Source organism: Epargyreus clarus, unplaced genomic scaffold (assembly GCF_041222505.1).
Source record: "Epargyreus clarus isolate Ecla_fem2 unplaced genomic scaffold, WU_Ecla_fem_2.2 ptg000001l, whole genome shotgun sequence".
Lineage (NCBI taxonomy): Eukaryota > Metazoa > Arthropoda > Insecta > Lepidoptera > Hesperiidae > Epargyreus > Epargyreus clarus.
The window spans coordinates 13469516-13490884 of record NW_027332209.1 but is presented as its reverse complement, the minus strand read 5'-3'; the positions used below and the strand labels follow the sequence as shown (position 1 = coordinate 13490884).

The 21369-nt window shown below is 32.1% G+C and overlaps 2 protein-coding genes across 6 annotated transcripts in view; one reads left to right on the top strand and one right to left on the bottom strand.

The window, feature by feature from the left end:
• Positions 1-7970, bottom strand: part of Klc (kinesin light chain) — a 59167-nt gene extending 51197 nt beyond the window's left edge. Inside the window, exon 1 of the mRNA XM_073090102.1 lies at positions 7820-7970. The gene's annotated coding sequence lies outside the window, so the exon portion shown is untranslated. The remainder of the gene's footprint in view (positions 1-7819) is intronic.
• Positions 7971-8244: 274 nt separating this feature from the next.
• Positions 8245-17091, top strand: LOC140755468 (thioredoxin, mitochondrial). 5 transcript variants are annotated; one of them, XM_073090989.1, is made up of 5 exons: positions 8352-8367; positions 8723-8914; positions 10630-10770; positions 11158-11322; positions 11813-17091. In XM_073090989.1, exons 3-5 carry the CDS (start codon positions 10633-10635, stop codon positions 11939-11941), a joined length of 432 nt encoding a protein of 143 aa, XP_072947090.1. In that variant the 5' UTR covers positions 8352-8367; positions 8723-8914; positions 10630-10632; the 3' UTR covers positions 11942-17091. The 5 variants fall into 5 exon arrangements, with proteins under 5 accessions (XP_072947151.1, XP_072946945.1, XP_072947014.1 ...); XM_073091050.1 differs by lacking the exon at positions 8723-8914 and having other exon boundaries at positions 8245-8367; XM_073090844.1 differs by lacking the exon at positions 8723-8914 and having other exon boundaries at positions 8309-8466.
• The last annotated feature ends 4278 nt before the right edge of the window (positions 17092-21369 follow it).

Genomic DNA, 21369 nt, shown 5'->3' with positions numbered 1-21369 from the left:
AACTATACATGTATACTAAACTTAAAATTAGTTTTACTGGCTTCTTTAGTTAGAAGTATTCGCTTCACCGTGTTAATCGTGGAACAGTTTTGAAACATTTTCAATATATACCGTATACCAATATTTAGTCACAAAATTTAGTTTTACGGCTTCCTCTAATAACAAAGCGCTTAGGAACAAGTATTTTCCTATTTGATTAGCCGAATACCTTTCTTCATACCTTCACACTTGCACTAAAAATTTAAATAAAATAGAAGTGCTCCAAATTTCACTTATTACTGTTAAGGAATTAGCAAACTGTTTTAATGAGTACGTGTGACCCAAAAGATTTCTCTTCATTAATTTTGCTAACTTATGCTAGATATACGAAATTGGCAGACTGATTGATGCCTAACATCAAGTTAAGGTTTCATTTAAAGAAGTTGTAGAGAAAGCAACGATTTTCGTGAGTACAATCCAATAATAATGACAAAATATGAGTTATTAGCTTCAAATGAGTTAGAAAGGTTTACCGAAGCAATATCGGAGAACAAAGATTAACAGAGAAAAGCGAGACAATAAATCAAACTCGACCTTTCGATGAGTCTACGGTTACTCCAAGACATATTATTACATTAAGCTCCAGTGAGGCGTGCAACCGTGGAACGGCAAACGATTGGTTTATTACGTGCTGCCTTTTTTACATTTCAATTGCATTGTGGCGGAGGGAATGAGCTATGGGTATATTTAGAGACTATGCATCATAATGATGTCATCAGGTTTGTTGTCGCTTGCAATCATTTTTCTTCGCTATTATAAATTATTATCTAGATTGTATTAAATGGGCGTTGCTGCAATGTACTATGTTCTACTGAAAAGCTTCAATTTTCCATAATGAAAAATGGTGATCCGAATAATCCATTGAAATTTTTCATCGAATGTGAAGTGTACTTTTATTCCATGCAGTTTACTTGATCCAAAGTAAATTGCATAGTCACTAATCTCAAAAGAAACTGTAATTAAATTAAAATAAGATGAGAAGACAATTGTCCGCTTGATAAAGTTACGGAAAACCTATAAGCTGATACTTTCTAAGAGCATTACCCGAAGCCAGTAAATGGGAACGAAAAACGGAAGACCATTGCGATACTGAAGAGTGATGATAAGGGAAATAATTGAATTAGAAGCCCGCTAGGTGAAATTAGTGTTGTTGGCAATTTTATTAAGCGATCCTTCAAGTTAAGCAACAGTAACAACGGTGATATATGCTTTTCCGTTCTGTCATGTCACCTTAACGAATAATGTTAAGTACGAACTGAATTCAAAGTGTCAGAAAACTAAAATTCCAAGTATTGTGAAGTCCACATTAGGTCAGTTACTGGACTGTGGACCTATACGCATCTCGGAAACCAAGAGGTACTTGTGTTGATGACGGTGAATTAAGATTATGATGATTCAATTTTAACGCAAGGAATTGTTCGATGAAAAAATCTCTTTTTCTCTGCAAAATCCTCTATTAGACACTACGCCAGTCACGCCAAAAACTGTTTAGTTAATTATCCTGTATAGTTAACTGTTTAGTTTTAGTATACACATACGAGGCACATATTTCAACATTCATTATTGTTGTTGTCGATAGTAAAAAAATGGCGAAAAAATACAATTTAGCCGTTAACAATACACATAATAGAAATTAAATGCTTTTGTGAATAACTAGCACCGAACAATTCTTTGTGACGAAATATTTTCATAGTTCCAGCAACAAAACCTAATAGAAAAATAAATGTGGTATATTAACTCTTAAGGGACAAAAAAAAAACCAAACTAAGTAACGCAGACATTCATTGATTCGTAGATATTTTAAATATTTTGATTCTGCTTCACCTTTTATTTCAACGATCAAAACGACGAAACGAAAAAAAAAAACGATGGTCAAAACAGCTAGCAATAACAAAAGTGGAAACATAAAAATACATACATTTACTATTAACACACAATTAATCATAAAAAATAAATCGAGGTGATCGAAGTCAAGTTTCACTTTTAACTGTGTTATCACGTTTTCAATTCTCGTACTCGTATGTTAATATCATCCGCATTAAGAATACCCGATGACAGACATGACTCATGTTTTGTTTTCGCGATCAAAATGAATGGTTGTTCCAAAGTATACGGCCATAAGGTCAAGGCTGCGAGACGACCGGTCCAGCTAGGCAAAAACGTCGGGCATTCCGGGCGGACGGAAACCGTATATGATTAGGGCACGCAGACTGTCGCATGTGACAAAAACGGGACCGACATGATTGCCAGTAGCCTGACAGTTGCCATTTTTTGCTCCGCTGTAATAAACTGTTTTGTATTCAGCTGAGCGCGCACGATCAACTAAAACAAAAACTTCTTTTATAATTGGATGTATTATAAATGGAAGGCTAGACACCATAAGGGTGTTCCATAGTCACAGCGCTTGGTTGCGCGTATTGATGACCGCAGTGATGGATAAATCCAGGTATGGGCTCTTGTTACCTGGATCTGATACCAGCATTGACTCTCACGGTATACGCGGAAACAGAAAAAAGTGATTTTGAAGCTGAAAGTTTTATTTGAGTTTAATACAATATGGGATGTGAGGTCAATATCGCCAATGGACCGTTGAACCCTTCACCTTCATATTCTCAACTGTAAATTTGGACTTCTACCCTACCCACACATTAGTTCCAAGGCGATATACAGTTTTTTCATATACAAAAAAGCATACTTAAAAACATGCTTCTAGTATATAAGTTTACTACGTTCAATCCTTACACCTTACATCCACTATGTCAAACGGCTTTCCATTTAAGTTTCACCAGATTGCACCGGGTTAACTAGTTTGCGCCGAGGCATGTACTTTTAATGACGTGTCATCTAACATGACTGATAGGGCACCATTTACTGTACAAGTTACGAAGAATGCAAATCCGAACATAGTTTTTTTTATAGTATAGGAGTAGCAGACGAGCATGCAGTCCATCTGATGGTAAGTGGCTACTGCCGCCCATGGACATCTGTAATCAACCCCAGATAGGATTAGATATTCCTACTTGAAGTCGGGCACAGATGCGCCGCTACCCCTGAGGACTAAGCTGGAACGCCTCGGAAAAGTCTGTCTCCCTTATGACACCCTTCAAACCGGAACACAGCAGCGCTTAACACTGCTGTTATTAGGTAGAAATAGGTGTGGCGGTGGTGCCGCCGGAGTCGAACCACAAAGGGTTCTACCACCTTTCAACACTGTACAAGTTACGAAGAATGTAAATCCGAACGTGGTAAGTTAGAACGGAATTTCTTTTCATTACTTAGTTTTGTCTTTTACTTATAAACTAGTGGGATTGGGTAGTCGTACTGCCACAAAATTAGATCTCGACAATATTTCATATATCGGGTCTAAAAGTGTTTTACATGACGTAAGTAATGTATACTTACGTCATCTCAGATGTGAAATTGTTTGCAACATTTTTTTGGTTTCAATTTAATTATCATTTTTTATTTTATAATCCATTACATGCGCGTCAGTCGCACCAATCGTAGATGGCTTATCCCAGATGTATTAAACCAGAAAAAACTTCCTAAAGTTTCATGAAGATCCGATGAATGATTTAGTAATGCATAAAGAACAAACAGATAGACGGACAGACATACACGAATGTCTTGCATAGAAGAATAAATAAAATAAATTATAATCTTTATCTTCAGCCATTTATGACAATAGATAATTAATCTTTATGTATAAATAACAATTAGTAAAGACACCTTGAGTCCTTAGGACGTTTATAGAAACAAATAGGTATATAATATTAACTAAACTGCGGCATACAGTACTAAAACGTTTAAAAATTGTGACTTTTCCAAATGGCCCTTCTGGGTGAAATCCGAAACTACAAGGAATAGTAAAAATGTTAAAAGGAGGTCGATTTTGATAAAAACTAAAACTACATCATTAGATTTTTTATCTATTTCCTTGGCCAGGCATCGCAGTTCATTTTGAAAAAAAAAAACACAAGCCAAGCAATATTATCGTACCATCGCATAGTGTCGCTAATAAGGTTCAAATTCTGGGTGGAAACCATAAATGGCAAACTCTCCCCAGTATAGTGCATATTAAAACGCGGGTAAAACTGCGGGGCACAACTTATCCTAACTAAACGTATCGGTGAACAATTGTTCGCCGCTCTTGACACTAATGAGAATAGAATAGCCGATCAAGACGACTGCATCCACATTTAGATTGACCCGATAAATATGCGCGGAAATCGAGAGTTCTCTTTATAACCATGGTCATCCGTTTATTTCCGATTATAAAAAGTAACAATTACAAATTAACTTTGAAGTTCTGACGTGCAACTTATGAACTTTGGATGTTACACAGGCTCTTGCCTTTCATTATTCCTATTAGTTGATCATCAAAATTCTATTTTTGCTTTCGTATGCCCCATAATGTGTAAGAACACAAGCGAAATTACATAGCTTGTATTAATTAATAATATCTTTATCATACAGCATCGGATTGCAGCATGGTCCCATTGCATACCAAACTAGTAAGCAAGTATGATAAATGGCAACCATTCCTTAAGGGTCGTTCCTACGAGGCCATTCCCTAAATGACATAGAACCTGCTATTCGCCGTTCAGCTAGATCGTCGAAAAGAAACAAAAAAGGCAGACGAGAGCCAGTGAAGCGACGAGGCAAAGTATAAAAAATAAACAACCCATTCGGTTTAAATAGCCCGGGAGACTCGTCGCATACCGATGTAATTTATCAAGGTAAGCACCACACATACATAGCTACCATACAGAGTGGAATGCATCAGGAATTATGATGCATGGTGACACATTCTTTTATCGATAAAAGCCCAACTTAACGGGTTTTTAAGTATCTATAGTGACTTTGTCGTAACTATTTCTATATAGGGTATTTAGAGTTAAGCATTTGCGTTTCGGTGGTAGGAACTTACATACTATCACAGTGCTCAGGAGTAGCAACGTATCTTCGATCGATTTCAGGTGGAATGTCTGTTCTATACGTTGGTTTCATTTTCATGGGCGGCAGTGACCTCATGTGGACGGCATGAACGTTTGCTGTTTGATGGTATTTTAAAAAATACTATTCTCAGCTCAGGATAGGCAATAATCTGTTATTTTTATAGAGTATTGGTTTCGGTGTAAAAAAATTGATCTCGTTAAAATTCCGACAAAATTATGTAGACAGAATTCCTGACGACATTGGTAAGTTCATTAAACCGACAATTATTTCGCAGCTACTTACAAACGTAATAAACCTTAATAGTTTCAGTATAAAAAAAAACTTGAACACGGAAGGGACAATTCTTTTCAAACTTTAAAGAATAAGACAAAATGGACATAGTTAACGATATTTCCGAAGCATAAACCTCAAGTTATAGGTAGTTTATGACCGGATGAGTGGACAGTGCGCGCACGCATTCGACCGTGACCTTACGAGGGCGCCACCGGCGCGACCAGTCCTTGTGGCACAACCTCCGTGCTGTGGCTTTGTTCTACTAACATTTCAGGCTACTTCATATATAAGACAGGTATGGTAATGTAAGTTTACTTAACTGCAGTATGTGATGAAGTAGTTTATTAAAATGCTCTAAAAATTTAAGTTGAATAGTTTTATTGTATTGTTAAGTATTTATAGCTTTTTACAAATATATTTCATTTGATTTAACACTTTGGTAGGTGTACCTATCTGATAAGGAGATTAAAAATCAATCCATACCCATGTAGACATCTAGATTCTGGATGACCAGATTAGATTTGTTTTTTTTAGGTCTTTGAGATCTAGACTTTAACACTGGGTATGTCATAGAAACTATTGGCAGACATTTTTAGTTTTTAGCAAAATTGTTAAAAGCAAGCAAACAAGTCTTGACTTATAGTACATAATGTCTAGATAGACATTCCAAAATTCAGATGTTATTTTAAAGCTACAGGAAAACCATATTTACATGATATTTATCAGTTTTATACAGGAAACAAAAAATATGTTTCAATATCCGGTTACAGTGCTATGTACTTGTGTGAAGCACATAATTACATAACTAAGATTTCTAGGTAATACTATGATAGTACAATTCAATCATAATGCATGATTAGGCACATTAACAAAAATTATCTACATACAATTATTTTACACATACAGACAGTTTTAAGTGGTTTGGCAATGAAGGCCAGTGTTGAAACAACACATGTAAACATATTGGCAATAACCAAAGATTGCATTGTCCCATTCAATGTCACCACTGAGTCCATTGACTGGTGATTTATATGGAAAACATTCTTCAATCCAATCTTGTTTTATTTTGTAAAGATCCATTCTTTCATTCACTTGATTGTTATTCCCCATTCAATTGTAAGTTATAAAGAATACAAGAAAGCTGATATGTCCAATTAATGTTAATCACATTCAATAATGATTTTTTTTCTAACTTAAAGTAGCAAATGCTCATGCAGTCCACCTGATGGTAAGTAGTCAACTGCTGTCTGTGGACATCCATAACCAAATTTATATAGAACAGTGCTTCTACCTGAAGGTGCTTATGGTTGTGCTGTCACTCCTGAGAGCTAAGGCTACATCATGTAAGTCAGCCGCATCCATAGCCATCCACCAAAACTGCTTCATACTAACAATAGGTGTTGTAGTGTTACCATTATATTTAATTTTTTTTTTTTTATAATAAAGGAGTAGCAGACGAGCATGCAGTCCACCTGATGGTAAGTGGCTACTGCCGCCCATGGACATTTGTAATCAACCCCAGATAGGATTAGATATACCTACCTGAGGTCGGCCACAGATGCGCCGCTACCCCTGAGGACCAAGCTGGAACGCCTCGGAAAAGTCTGTCTCCCTTACCACACCCTTCAAACCGGAACACAGCAGCGCCTAACACTGCTGCCACCGGAGTCGAACCACAAAGGTGTTCTACCACCTTCATTATCAAATATTATCAAACATTAGACCTAATGAAGTAGATTTGTGTTTCATTTGCAAAAAGTTGGGTAGAACTATTTTCAGTTTTCAAACTCCAGTAAGACATTCAGATTGCAAACATAAACATTAAGTAATAAATACTTGTTTTGAATGTATTTGTGCAAACAAAACATTTAATTTAAATTAATTAAAGGATACTAAGTAAACAATTTATTATCGGATGATTAACTCATATATTTATAATTTAAAGATCCAAAACATAAAATTAATGAATTTTGCCTTCCTGTAACAGTATGTAGCTGTAGATCTTGAGATATACAGACATTAGACTACATAAGTGGTTTATAACATGAATTGAAAAAAAATGTTTTGCTGATTTACATAATTTTTATGTTTAGTTAAATAGAGGCTTCGTGTGTAAATAAAATACAAATTAAGGTTAATATGTAGCAATACAAGTGATACCCTTTCATTTGATTGTATTCACTTTGCAATTATTAGACCTTGTTAGCAGCCCGATTAGTCATCGAAAACATAGGGAGTCCTACGATACATCTCGACATCCAATAAATAAGGAGAGATTCTTGTTATCCACGAACGGAATACAAAATAAATCTTTTGGATTTTTCTAATTACTGCCTAATTAACACATAAGGCATCGAAGCATAAAATAAAAAATGTTTTCAGATGACTGGCGTACATCGGAAAATGGCGTTACAAATTTACGGTTATTACAAAGATTTGACGCGCCATATTTCAGTACTTTGTGAAATTCTTGTAGGCCGTGAAATATTTTACACGATTGTCTCTAAATGAAGCCTGAAATCTTAAATAAAATTAAAAAATCACTCACCTTTCTATTATATTGACAGCAACACAGCACGAAAAATCACTGTTATAACAGGGTTACAAACATTACAGCGCTAATCGTGACCACAGATTATTTTTAAAATATTGCATTCCGTACTTGCTTGCGTCAGGTTGCATACTTGACTGTCAACTATAATGAATACAGGATAAAAATCGAAAATACATCGATATCGGTTTATACTAAGTTTTCCTTTTTATTAGCATTTCCTTATTATTACAATACAACACTTTACACTTAAAAAAGAGTAAATGAGAATTTGAAAATGTCATTAATATTTTTCATTAATTAAAATTTCTTAGTTAATGGATTATCATCGATGAAGACTTCAACTGAGGTAAAATACAAAAAAAATATATAATGCTCCTAATATGGTATTGTACTTGCCGTCTTTATTACAATGGAATAAAAGCTATTTCATGAATTTGCAAAAGCTCCAAAAGCATAGATTTGCGACAGCTGTTCGCTTTAAAATGTCAAACGCAAAATTGACAGCAGTTTACGTCATTTTAAAGAATTTATCGAACGAATAGGTACTATTGATTGATTTTTATCACTAAAAGTTTTTCGACATAAGAAAACAAGAAATAACCGCTTGGAGCCGCCGCATTGCTCGTACAGTTTGCGTTAATGTATGTGCCGCTTGCCAGGATAAACCGTAATTACCACTGTTTTAGTGCATGAATAAATACTATGATTCATGTTGAACGTGCTATTGATTTTACGAGGAACATGTGTAAATGGGTAATTTTGGTGTAGGAGTGTACGTTTTGAGTGTGACTTGGTTTATAACAGCCGTGCTTTGCTGGGTAACTGTGCGTACGGGGTACGCAGTAGGGAAGTTTGCTGTAGTTTTTTCATTCATATTAACGATTGTTCTCATATCAGTGCCAAGAAAGGAGGGAGAGGACACCGTTGCCAATTTTTATGACAAGTATTTCATTCCTCGGTATGCGATACTGTCGTTCTTACTGGCCAGTCTGTTAGGCGGCGGCGTATATTGTTTCGTCTTAGCGTGCCTCACGCCTGTGGAAACGAGAAAAGTTAAAAGTTTTGGTTCAATTGGCTAGTATACACATTGTGAGTATTAAACACCTAGTTAATGTAACATTGTGTGTTGTATACATCATTTGTCAGTACGAAAATATAGCAGAGCCAAATTATATGGGAGTCTAGCTAGATCACTAAAATAATTTATTTAGAACAACAAAACATTGACGACTTCTTTGATGATGTGAATATTGAAAAGCTGTAGATTCATTTACTGGTAGCACAAATACAACAAGGAATTTTAATTTAACTAATAATTTTGTTGATCTAAACTTGTAATTTTTTGCATGAACTATATATGTAGTCATATTTAAACAATGTAAGTAGATAGCGTGTAAGGTTTTTTGAATGACGATATTTTAAGCAAGTATTAAAGAGATACTTTGATACATACAATGTTCTTATACTTTCATGAAAACATTGATGATTTTTCACTATTCTGTTATACACACAACCTACTTTAGTCATTCAAAACAAACCACTTAACAATACATGACCCTAGGACCCTATTGAAACATGTAACTGGTACTTTTAATTGAAGAACACTTAACACGCTTACAAATTGATAAGATTCCTATCTAGAATTTCTGAAGTATCAAATGAACATTCAGTCCACTTGATAGTATATACTTTCTGCAGCTCATGGATATCTAACCAATTCCATATATAGAACAGGGATTTTACTTGAATCTTATCTCAAATGTGCTGTTATTCCCTAGGACTAAGATAGTTATCTCATAAGTAAGTCAACTGCTTGGATACCATGCTACCAAAATGCAAGAAATACTTCATGCTACAAATAAATCTAGTGGTACATAACTATAACCTTTCTATGAAAAATAATTATAGTTAAAAAACTAAAAAAACATGCTAAAAACGCACAAGGAAAATCGTTAATCTTGATTCCTGACGATCCTGATGACGAGAATGAGATAAAATTATTAACATTGTTTTTTGAAATCAGTCCTTGATAATTGTTCAAAATTTTAAATTAATCGGACCATTCAAAGTAGGGAAAAATCATATTCAAAGATTCTGTTACATACATACATACATAGATACAACCCAAGCTAATAAAAGCGTTTTAAAAATATTTTTCAGCCAAACTACAGACATTGGGCTTAATCATCCGTTAAATATTGTTTTATCTAACAGTATCTCATGTAGGAATTATGTCTCTAAACGTGTTGTCATTAGTTATCTTAAACAAATCATTTCAATTGTGATATATCAGCTAAGATACTGATAAGAATATCTGTAGTGTAGTTTAGAAGGAATCTTAAGACTAGGTAACTCTTCATTTTAAACTAGTATTTATTTCTTTATTAATTTACTTTTAGTTTTAGAAAATAATACTTCTTAAGCACTGCATGCATGTATGCTCATTGAAGTGAAAAACAGTAAAGTAAAACTATTGTTTGGATTTCAATCTCTCCCAGTTTAACATCATGTTCCCAGAAGAACCTGATGTTAAAATCTGGAACCTATTTCAAAATTTTCAAAATTATATATGTATTAGACGTAATGAACACTTGCCTGAACAGTGAAGGAAATCATCATTCCTGCGTGCATTCCTGAAAGTTCAATTAAAAATTCTTATAAATGTGCGAAGTCTACTAATCCACAATTGGGCAATGTATTGGCCTAGACCATTGTCACCTCATATTATCAAACCCAATTGGCTCCTTGCTGTGCATATACTTTTTGTATATTTAAATTTGTAATGTGCATTTTTTTATTTTCAGACAATGTGTAGTGTAATATGTCAAGGGTTGCGCTCGCCCGCGAGAAGGCTGGCACATTTGCGGCGTGTGAAAGCTATATCCACATCTATAGTCCACAATGAAACCATCCTAGTTAAAAATAATGACGATTTCGTTAATAAGGTATGCACTATGTTATACTTGTTTATAGTTTAGTTTTGATTTTAAAATGTTTTAAAAAATCTATTTTACAAGACATTCCTCTGCTGAAAAGGTAAATATACTTATTTAAGTTGTAAGTGCAGTGTATATTGGAACTCAAGAAAAAAACTAATGTTGATTTTTTAGATGATTACACCATTATAAGATTTATAAGCATACTAATCCATAATTTATTTGTGATGATACAATATTTTCACTATATTATGATATCTTATTTATAGATAGAAGTATCTAGTCAACCCTATTTTTATTCCCTATGCAATTGAATAATTAGCTGTATTCAGAATTATACTTTGAAAGGCTGGTGCAGTGAATCAGATTAAATGAAAATTAATTTTTGCATTTCAGGTAATGAATAATGACAAGCCAGTGATTGTGAATTTCCATGCAGAGTGGTGCGAGCCATGCAAGATCCTCACTCCAAAGCTGAAGGAGCTGATAGAACCTCTCACCAATCTGGACTTGGCCGTAGTTGATGTGGAAGATAATGCTGAGCTGGTGCATGCGTTTGAGGTAAGGTTATTTTTTATTGAATTAATTAAGGAGTGTGCAGTTAACCTAATGGTAAGTGGTCAACTGCTAAAGGATGCTTATAACTAATTGCAGACAGGATGGAAGTCCAAAGGTCTTGGATCAGCCACAGATGTGTTGCTACATTTATATCTTCTAGATCTTCTGTGATAATATAAGGGATGTGAGTAGGTACATAAATAAGTATAATGCTCTCTACACATTTTCGTATAAGGAGTCCCTGAGTCATACATACATTGGACACAGCTAAGTATATTTAAAACTCACATTACATTTTAAATACACAGTGAATATTTGAATTTGTGACGTGATAAATGTTTGCTTGAACTGTAAGTTTTTAGCAAATTATTTTCTATCTAGTACATAAAAAATGTAAGAACTTACATGGGATACACCTCAATCTAATAAAACAATTGTGTATATTTATCAGATTGGTTTTTTGACAATAAATGTGCATAATCCCCATTTACAGGTTAAAGCAGTACCAGCAGTTATAGCAATCAGGAATGGCCTGATAGTGGACAAATTCATTGGACTAGTGGATGCAGACATGATCAACAATCTCATAGACCGGATGTCTGGGAAGAAGAAGGATGGGTAGACAGGAACCCATCTGAGTACCGGATCTGTGATTGACTGTAGCTAAATGGATTAAGTTTGGAGATAATACATTAATAGGACAATCTGCATGAACTCATGACCTTTGGAAGTACTGTAGGATTTATAAAAGAAAGAAAGTAAATATTTATTTACATGTCGGAATAATTCTTTATTTGTTAATTATATGGAATGTCACACTCACACAATTAATAATGTTTTTTAAATTTTGTAAGCAAAATATTAAAGAAAGCTACACTTATGGTAGAAATAACAATACATAAACAAATAACTCTATGATTTAATAGTTACGTAGCTATATGTACTAGTCATGTTCAGTTTGGTAAAGATTATCTAAATGCCCATGTATAAATAACATACAGATTCTGATTTGGTAATCGCTAAAATCCGGGCGCCCCTCAATCTATTTACAGTCTTGAATATTTTAATGTATTTCCATTTTAAAAAGAAACATGTTAATTTTACCAGTGGTTTTCAAGTTGTAACTGAGTAATGGAAACATAGAAAAACATTATGTTTTACATATAAAAAGTGTAAAGGTCATGGATTCACGCGAGCTCTTAGTCTAAGTTGACACCTGTGTAAATATGCCCATAAATTATCAAAACTTATTTTAATTTTGATAGTTTGTGGGCGTAGGCTACTAATTAAAATTATTTTTAGTTATGAGATGGAATGTTTATTGTATATAAAATCGCGTTTCATGCTACAGGAAAGTTTTTCACATATACCAGAGTAGTGGGAAGCGCCCATCAGCCTTATAGTAGACCACCAAGGGACATAAGACCCCCCCTACAAAGGGGTTTGCCCTAGTAATGCTTCTCCTAATAAGTATTATCAATAGTCATCACACGTGGCTAAACTAGTTGATGATCACAGTAGATAAATAACTTCGTAGGTGATTGACCACTTGGATTAATCCGTTAGTTGCCTAAGACATGCCTGGTAAAGAGGGATCTATTCGGTACGAAACCATATAACTAAGAATTGTGAAAAGCAAGTGTATTTGAATTCGAATTATATTTGCAGGAATTTGGGGAACTTTTTTTTGGTTATGTTCATGATTTTTTTTATTTAATGAGATAAATATAAAAATATAGGCCAGTGCTTAAAGTCGGCAAGTTTTTTGCAAGTAATCTAGTAAAATTATTCATTTAAATAATGGCAGTTACTATAGTTAGCTACAAAATTAATGTGTAGAGGCATTATAAGTATTATCTCTCGAAATTATGATTATTACGAACGAAGTTCATGATCGAATTTTGGAAATTCAGTGACAATACAGGAACGATTCTTCCAATAAATAGGTGACTGCGTGAAAGATGTGAATTTATCGGGTATTCAGGGCTATATCATGAAGTGCTATTGGCTTCAGCCTATTAATTCCCAATGCTGGGTTCCCAACCATTGCAGGAGACCTGCAGAATGTATGAACAGAATTTTTGAGTAGTTTTAATAGTTTAATATATCGTGTCTATAAATGTATGTAGGCATATGGAAACATAATTGTTTTTGTAGACTTGAAAATATGAATTTCCTCAGTAACTTGACTATTGACAAATTAAACATTTTAAATTTGATTTCATAATAAAACATAATAAGGATAATATTTTAGTTTGGAGCATGCTAATATGACTACAGTATTTTTTTGCAAAACATTATTACAAAAAACAGCATTGTGGACATTTGGCCTGCTGTCAAGTTGCATACACCATTGTAGCACAATCTTCCTTTTGTATCACTCACAGTTAGATCTTTGAGCGCAAATGCGACATCCGTTGTAAGTGAATGATGCCATTTGATATAACTTATGGGGTTGTTTAAATTGTAATTACAATCAAACTTCAAATTATAGGTACTTGAAAGTTCAAAGTTACTATTCTTATTAAATTTAAATCGTTTAATTTTATCGAAAGTGGCTATCTGTACGTTTAATTTTTCTACGACTTTTTTATTTGTTAAATTACGTTGTGTTATTTTGATAAACTTAAGCCTGTAAGAAATCTTTGTGTATATAGATTATCGAAAAACATTGAATATTGTTATGGTTTTTTAATTTTATAAACTTTTGATTAGTTTGTATTTTTATTTTGATATTTTGCATGTTGACGAAAGCAATAAATTTTAAATTTATACGTACATTAAGGCGTATATTGATATCCAAATTAAAAATTATTGCTCTAAGAAAATTTTATATAATTTTTGATAAGATTTATTTTCTTAAATGTTTTTGTACTGACGTTAAATAGATTAAAGAGACTTACTATACACACAGCTAATAGGTATACATATATTATTTTAGTTATAATTATTTTTATGAGAGGTATATACAAATTATAAAATAGCTAAATTACTTTAATTGTATCATTGTGGCTTGAATGTTTATTGCATGAAATTCTTTGTTAAATGTTATTTGTGTAAATATACTTCTTTTTATTTCTTTCTTTCTTTTTTGTTAAACACACAAACACACCTTATACATAAAATATGATATATAGTGACATAAATGAAAGCCATACATCAATAAATTTAATTTGGTTTAAAACAGAGCTCTTGGATACCTTTTGATGAAAATTTACGAAAAACTGGAATTGAGATTTAACTAAACATATCCTGGCTATCATTGGCTATCCTGCCTTTTTAAAGAATTCCAAAACACCAGATTTTTCATAAACAATATAGTGATTGTTCCATGTTTTTAATAATTTAATTTTAAAGCTTCTGGTATGGATCTTGAACAGTAGCAACCTTACAAAACTTGCAAATGTACCACGGTAAGGTGGAATAAACCACTGAAAAGTAAAAACATACGCATAAAACATTTTACTACTTTCTTACTTTCTTTACAAAAGAAAATTCTGAGTTATGGCCTAAGATCCGTGCCAGTACCTTATATTCTACTTAGCGTATAGTATTTTCTAAGCTAAAATCAATATAAATACTTTTTGCATTTTTAATAATTTAATTTCTTAGCAGCTTAATTTTTTTAATATTTTCTTTTTATATTTTTTCCTAGAATATAATTCTACAGTATACGTGTAGATTTACGTTATTAGGAGCTTTTGTGATCCATCCCCTAGTTGAGTAGTATTTACATTACTAAAGTCTTAGAGTTATAGATATTTAGGTATAGATCTAGAATTCCCGAAATATTTTAGAAATAATTTTTGCTTTTGCTTCTTATTTTACGCTTTTGAGAGCTTTTTAAATCCATCCCTGATAGTGTAGGTTTATATTAAAAATATAAATGCATAATTTATATAATACATATAGAAAACGGCTAAGTACCAGTTACATTTGTATGTATAATTTTGTGTATTTATTCAAAATCATGAAAATGCTCCTTTATTATACGGTTATAATTCGGCCGTTTTTTTAATATTATTTGTAGTTTTATTTTAAGAGTTTCATTTAACTTTTGCAAAGTTTGTTGACTAAAAACTAGTTGAAAATATGTTTTTGTTTCACATACTCTGTGTGTTACGAAACCCTAAAAGTGGTAGTTCACACGATCTAGGTATAAATTACACGTAGTAATAATTATGAATAGTATTAATTTTTGAAAATTATTATAATAGTAATTAATGTCTTAAATTTTTATTAATAGGATAATATCTGAAGGTCAACCAGTAATTACTTAAGCGTGAACTGATATAAAATAAAGCACTGAAATGCTTACTTATATATTTTGTTTCAAATTTCGTCCGCAAACTTCACAAATTCGAGCGTAATAAAAAAATGCATGCATATAAGAGAATGTATAGCGATTCGTCTTATTTGAGAGGACCCAATGTCTCAGTAGGACTTAGTACCATACAAAATAATGTCCGTAGCTTACTTTTATTATAAATCGACCAGTAACAGCAATAACCCCTTATTGAGTACTTTGTGATAACTGATAACGATAAATTATATCCACTTATCTCCTCCATATCTACGCCTTATCCTATATTTGTAGTGTTTTGAGCTTAGGTAACCCAATTATAGACCAAATAAACCGTAGGTTTAAGCGAGAGCAATAAGACGCTAGGATTCTCAAACAGTATTATTACTGTGCCAATTAGAAATATTAAGTTTTGGCTAGAGTTGTGCCATTTATTTTTTATTTTAGCATTTATCGTAGATATATTCTTGTATATTTGTTTCCATCTTATGACTGCTATTTATTCAGTTTAAATTCACATTCTATGTAATCAGTTATATTATTTTATATCTTCAACTTACACCAAAACAAGATAGACAATACTCTCGAACAAACATGTTGCTTAGTTACTCACATAAGTGCAAGTTTTTAAGACGTCTATCTTATTTTGATCTGAGATTCTTAATAAAAACGCATAACACTCATCTAAGCCTACAATTAGTTTAGCACACGTAGCAATAAATCTTAAATCACTAGTTAATGCTTATATTTATATTTAGTGATAAACTCTATTTAACAAATCTTATGACATTAAGCATGACTTTTGCACCTATTCAGCATTTTCTACCTTTTAAAGGTCTAGTTGAAAGGTATATTGCATTCAAATCTGACCATAACGGGGTCCATTTTAAAATACATACATATAATTAGAATTAAAAGAGTAGGTACCAACATAACAATCATTTAATTAATACTTATTCAATTGTCGCATAATTATTGGTATATTATGTCTCTTATTTGTAAAGCCTGATCAAGTGGTGTGAAATAATATTTGCTAGTTTTTAGAGATAATGCAATGTCAGGCACGGTCGGGAGTTGGAAGTTGACCCCTAGTTTCTAGCGCCTGTTAATAATGATTTAACTGTCGAACGTTTTGTTTACCAAAAATCGAAATTAGACATTTCTGCCACTAGAGATAGTCAAATTTCGATGTTTAATTAGCAAATGTATAATACACTACTTACCACCAACTTGAATATGCTACTAGTTTTCTCCCGCAATGGACCTTCAAGAGGTTCTTATGTGGTTAAAATAAGTAAATAAAGTAACAATATTTACAATCTTGATCAGATCTGAAAGCGTCCAATTGTTTGTATTAAAATAAATCCTATTTATTTCCAATAACTTGTAAGTATAGATTGTGTTTGTGATTGGTAAAATGTCATCATATTATAGTAGATTATATTACATTAAAATATTTTCTTCCAGAACATTGTTATTTCAGTCCAATCCTTAACCAGACCCTTTAGATATAAATACTGTAAATTACTATTATATAATTGGATTATACCTTTATTGTCAATTTTCGGGAAATATAAATCAGGCGTTAATATTAGGTAAGTAAATAAGTACAACAAATAAAACAAACAGATATATGTATCATTTTATTCAGAATACTTTATATTCATAATGTAACATTTAACACATAATACCTGCGGGTTTCACTCGAAACCTACCATACGAAACATTCGAGTTTCACTGCATATGCTATTGTTATGATTAAATGCATGCATGATATGCCAATCGTACAGTGAGCGGTATTTTTCAGAAATCTATGACTCATATGCTGCTTGCTTATATTTAAATTCACACTATGGAAAACATACTATTTACTTCGTGAAATAAAGTTGATAAGAGGTACATAATCGTTTATTATATAATTTCCGATCATACGTTACAATCTTAAGAGAAAAGTTTTACACAAAACAGAGTAAATCAATTTTTATGATCGTATTGAAAGAGGGATGAAATTTGCATAGCACGATTCCCCAAGCTTACTCCAGGCAGTACATTCACAGAAAACACATCTTTGTGGACGGATTGTGCCTTCCTTCCGTACATTTGTCTCGCCATTGTAATCATAAGACCTATATTGCAATATAAATCGAGTTATCAATTGTAATTTCAAATATTTTCGTAAGAATTTGCGACATTATTTAATAATTCCTTGGTGTTCTGTCGATGAAAACGAAGTCTTATTTTAAAATTGTTTGAAATTGCGGTCAATTTTGTTTCATAAAAACAGACCTAAACAAAACGCCAAGCATTTTACGCAGTGCATTTTAAACATTCAATATTTGTTATACTGTAATTCTGTGCGAAAACGAAGGCTGAGAATTGATATTAATGAAAAGGACATTAAACAGATCGTATTATGATATTTTAGAGCAACATACAGCTATTTCTGTGTTATTAAAAGGTGTAACATGTAGATGTCAACTACTTATTTTTGTGATAACTCGAAATATACACATGAAGCGCAAATAACTCTCTTAAATGACTACGTGCAAATGAACAATGAACACTGACCTACAAACTATGAATTCAGAAATAAATAACTTAATACGTCACCATATCATATATTGATTTATCTATATAAAATGTTTATTTCTATGCTACATATTTCAACACTGATTATACAATCTGACACTATGGAAGCGTACATCGAACCCTTACAGTTCAAAGCTTTTTCCACAAGAATGTAGTGATGGTATTATAAGATGAAATCGTTATATTTCACTTTAATAATATATAGCTTAGTTTCGATTGGAATTTACAATGAAGAGTCCGTGAAATCAACATATTTAGCTTGCAAATAAAAATACAACTTTGTAAGACTAAAAAAACAGTTTAGAAAAAAAACAACTAAAATACAAGGCAAACCCATGACATATTTTCTAAATAGCTTAAAAAGATTAGCAAAGCTTCATAATTTGTTCATTGGGTAAGTTAAATTCGATTTACCAACGTTTTAATTTTAGCTTAAAAATCTGATGAAATTTTTAATAAGGGCATAAGTACACTGCTTCCTTACAATAAAACGTTCAAAGAGCACATGGCTACATATCATATTTCATATCTTACTTAACAATAATCTAATTACAATCATATTTTATATTTATCTGCTTAGACACTCTCACGATTATAAAAAATCAGTCTAAAATATATTAAGGCAACTCGAGAATATATACTCTTTTGAAGCCCGTTCGCGTTTGACGATATCTTTTGAATAAAGAAGTTATTTTTGTATTAGTGATAAAAAAATCAAGTTACTTGTATTTTGTACTAGTAAAACACGTTTTGCTTTTTCCATAAAAAAAAACATAAAAAAGATTTCCTAACATTAATATAATTGTTTTTAGAGCAATACTCAATATAATGAAAAATATTTATTGGTTTTGTTTTTCATAACACACAATGCTATTCTGGTATTGTCACAGGAATAAAAATATTGTTCAATTATATCTTTAATTATGAAAAGGAAAATTTAAATGGACACGTAGCACAGGGACAGGCCGCTGTAACCAATATCAAACATAATTGGATTTATACCCGAAGTCGATCGCAGATCACGACTTAGGACGACGGCATTAATGGCGTTTCGATACCGCGACCGCGACCGCAGAAAGGCTCCAAAACGTAATCCAGCATAGATATAAAACGCCGATGCTAAGAATAACTGGTTTGCATGAGTCATTACTAAGTTAAATCGGGTAAAACGTATTTAATAAACGCCAACTTTAGATAAAAACATTAATTAATACAAGCGCGAACGGACAACGCCTAACACTTGAATATATAATAGCGCAATGTTTAGTAGGTACCTACAGGTAAAAGCCACGTTCCTGCACCGAATTTCATATTATTTTTAAATAAAATATTTATTCCTAGTAAAAATTTAATGAATCATGTATAACAGTTGAGTTGTATTTTTTTAAGAAATGTTTAAATTGAATTAAATTTTAATGAAACTTTAATTACTGATTACTGTAACTGATCAAAACTCCGACTTTATGACTAATACTTAGTGCACGAATGGCATAAAGGCCGATGTGAAAATGGAGCAATTGTTATTTACTGTTTAAAGTTTGCTTGAACTGTTGCTTTTTCACATACTGTCTGAAGCGTAGTAGTCAAGCTGTTTACTAGTTCAATATGATTTTTTACAATAGGAACGTGGCTCTAAGTTCAGAATAAAATTCTATCCACTGCACCGTACCATGACCGTGTTATGAACGGACTAATACGAAATAATGCTTTGTCGATTTTTTTTACCGATACGGTTACGATTATAGAATGACACGGTACAGTGAGTAAGGAGGATTAAACGCTATACGAAGATAGAATATACATAAGTATAACAAATCGTGGAATATTAAAAATTTTAGGTCAAATTACTTTACGATGCGTTCCAACATGTTACAAACAGGGGAATTTATGAATATTCTTTACATAATTACTACTTGTATTTTATCTTGTAGTTTTGATATACTTAATATGATGTTGTTTGATTTAATTGATTGATTATTTGTAACAATTAATAGATTTATTTGTACAAATGATCTTAAACTTCGTCGAAGGTATTCACAGAGTGATCGTATATTTTTATGTATTTTGTCATAGAGTAAGTAGGGGTGTGCGAATAATTCGAACTTACGAATTATTCGTTCCGAATCGAATATTAATATTCGATTCGAAACTCGAATCGAATAATTCGAAAATTCGAATTATTCGAAAGTTCCCGAATAATTCGAAAAATTTCGAATAATCCGAAAATTTTCGAATAATTCGAATAATTCGAATAATTTGAAAATTTTCGAATAATCCGAAAATTTTTGAATAATTCGAATTTTTTCAGGATTTCTTATTTTCAATTTCGAATAAAAAATTAACAGTCAATATACATTTTATTTAAACCATATAGTTACACAAATAGAACAATTAATATAGTTTTTTTTTTAAATAATGAAATAATAAAAATTGAAATTTGGGGATGATCCTATTCTTGTAATGTTAATAAATAACTTATAAAAAAATGGATGGTAAAAATATTGATTGCCTTTTTTTACGGCACTTCAAAAAATTACCTGAAATTCATGCTTCTAGACTAGAATACCCCCTTAATTCGCGAATTATTCGAAAACTCTCGAATTATTCGAAATTTTTACGAATTATTCGAAATTTTTCGAATTATTCGATTTTTTTCGAATTATTCGAAGAATTTCGAATAATTCGAAAATTCGAATTATTCGATTCGAATTTCGAATCGAATATTGATATTCGATTCGATTCGATTCGAACGATATTCGCACACCCCTAAGAGTAAGGTGTAAATTTGCCACGAGAATAGAACATTTTATGTAATTAAGGCTGAGAATACCTTTATGAACGAATAAAACTTGATTAGAAGTGGGTATGATCGTAAAATCTTGTTATATTATATTTTGATTTTGAGAATATTTAAAATTAGCATGGTTTCAACATGCGAGGCAGTACTCGACAATTTTATTGTAATTTGAAGAATAATTACTTTACGAAAACCTAATCGCGTCTGAATATCACGCTCAACATTTATAAATTTAATTTCGTTAAATTCGTAAAAATCAACGCTTTAAAAATTTTAATCAGTTCTGTTTAAGAACGATTCATAATTAAATATTGTTAAGAATTTCAACAAACAACAATGATATCGCACAATCATATATATA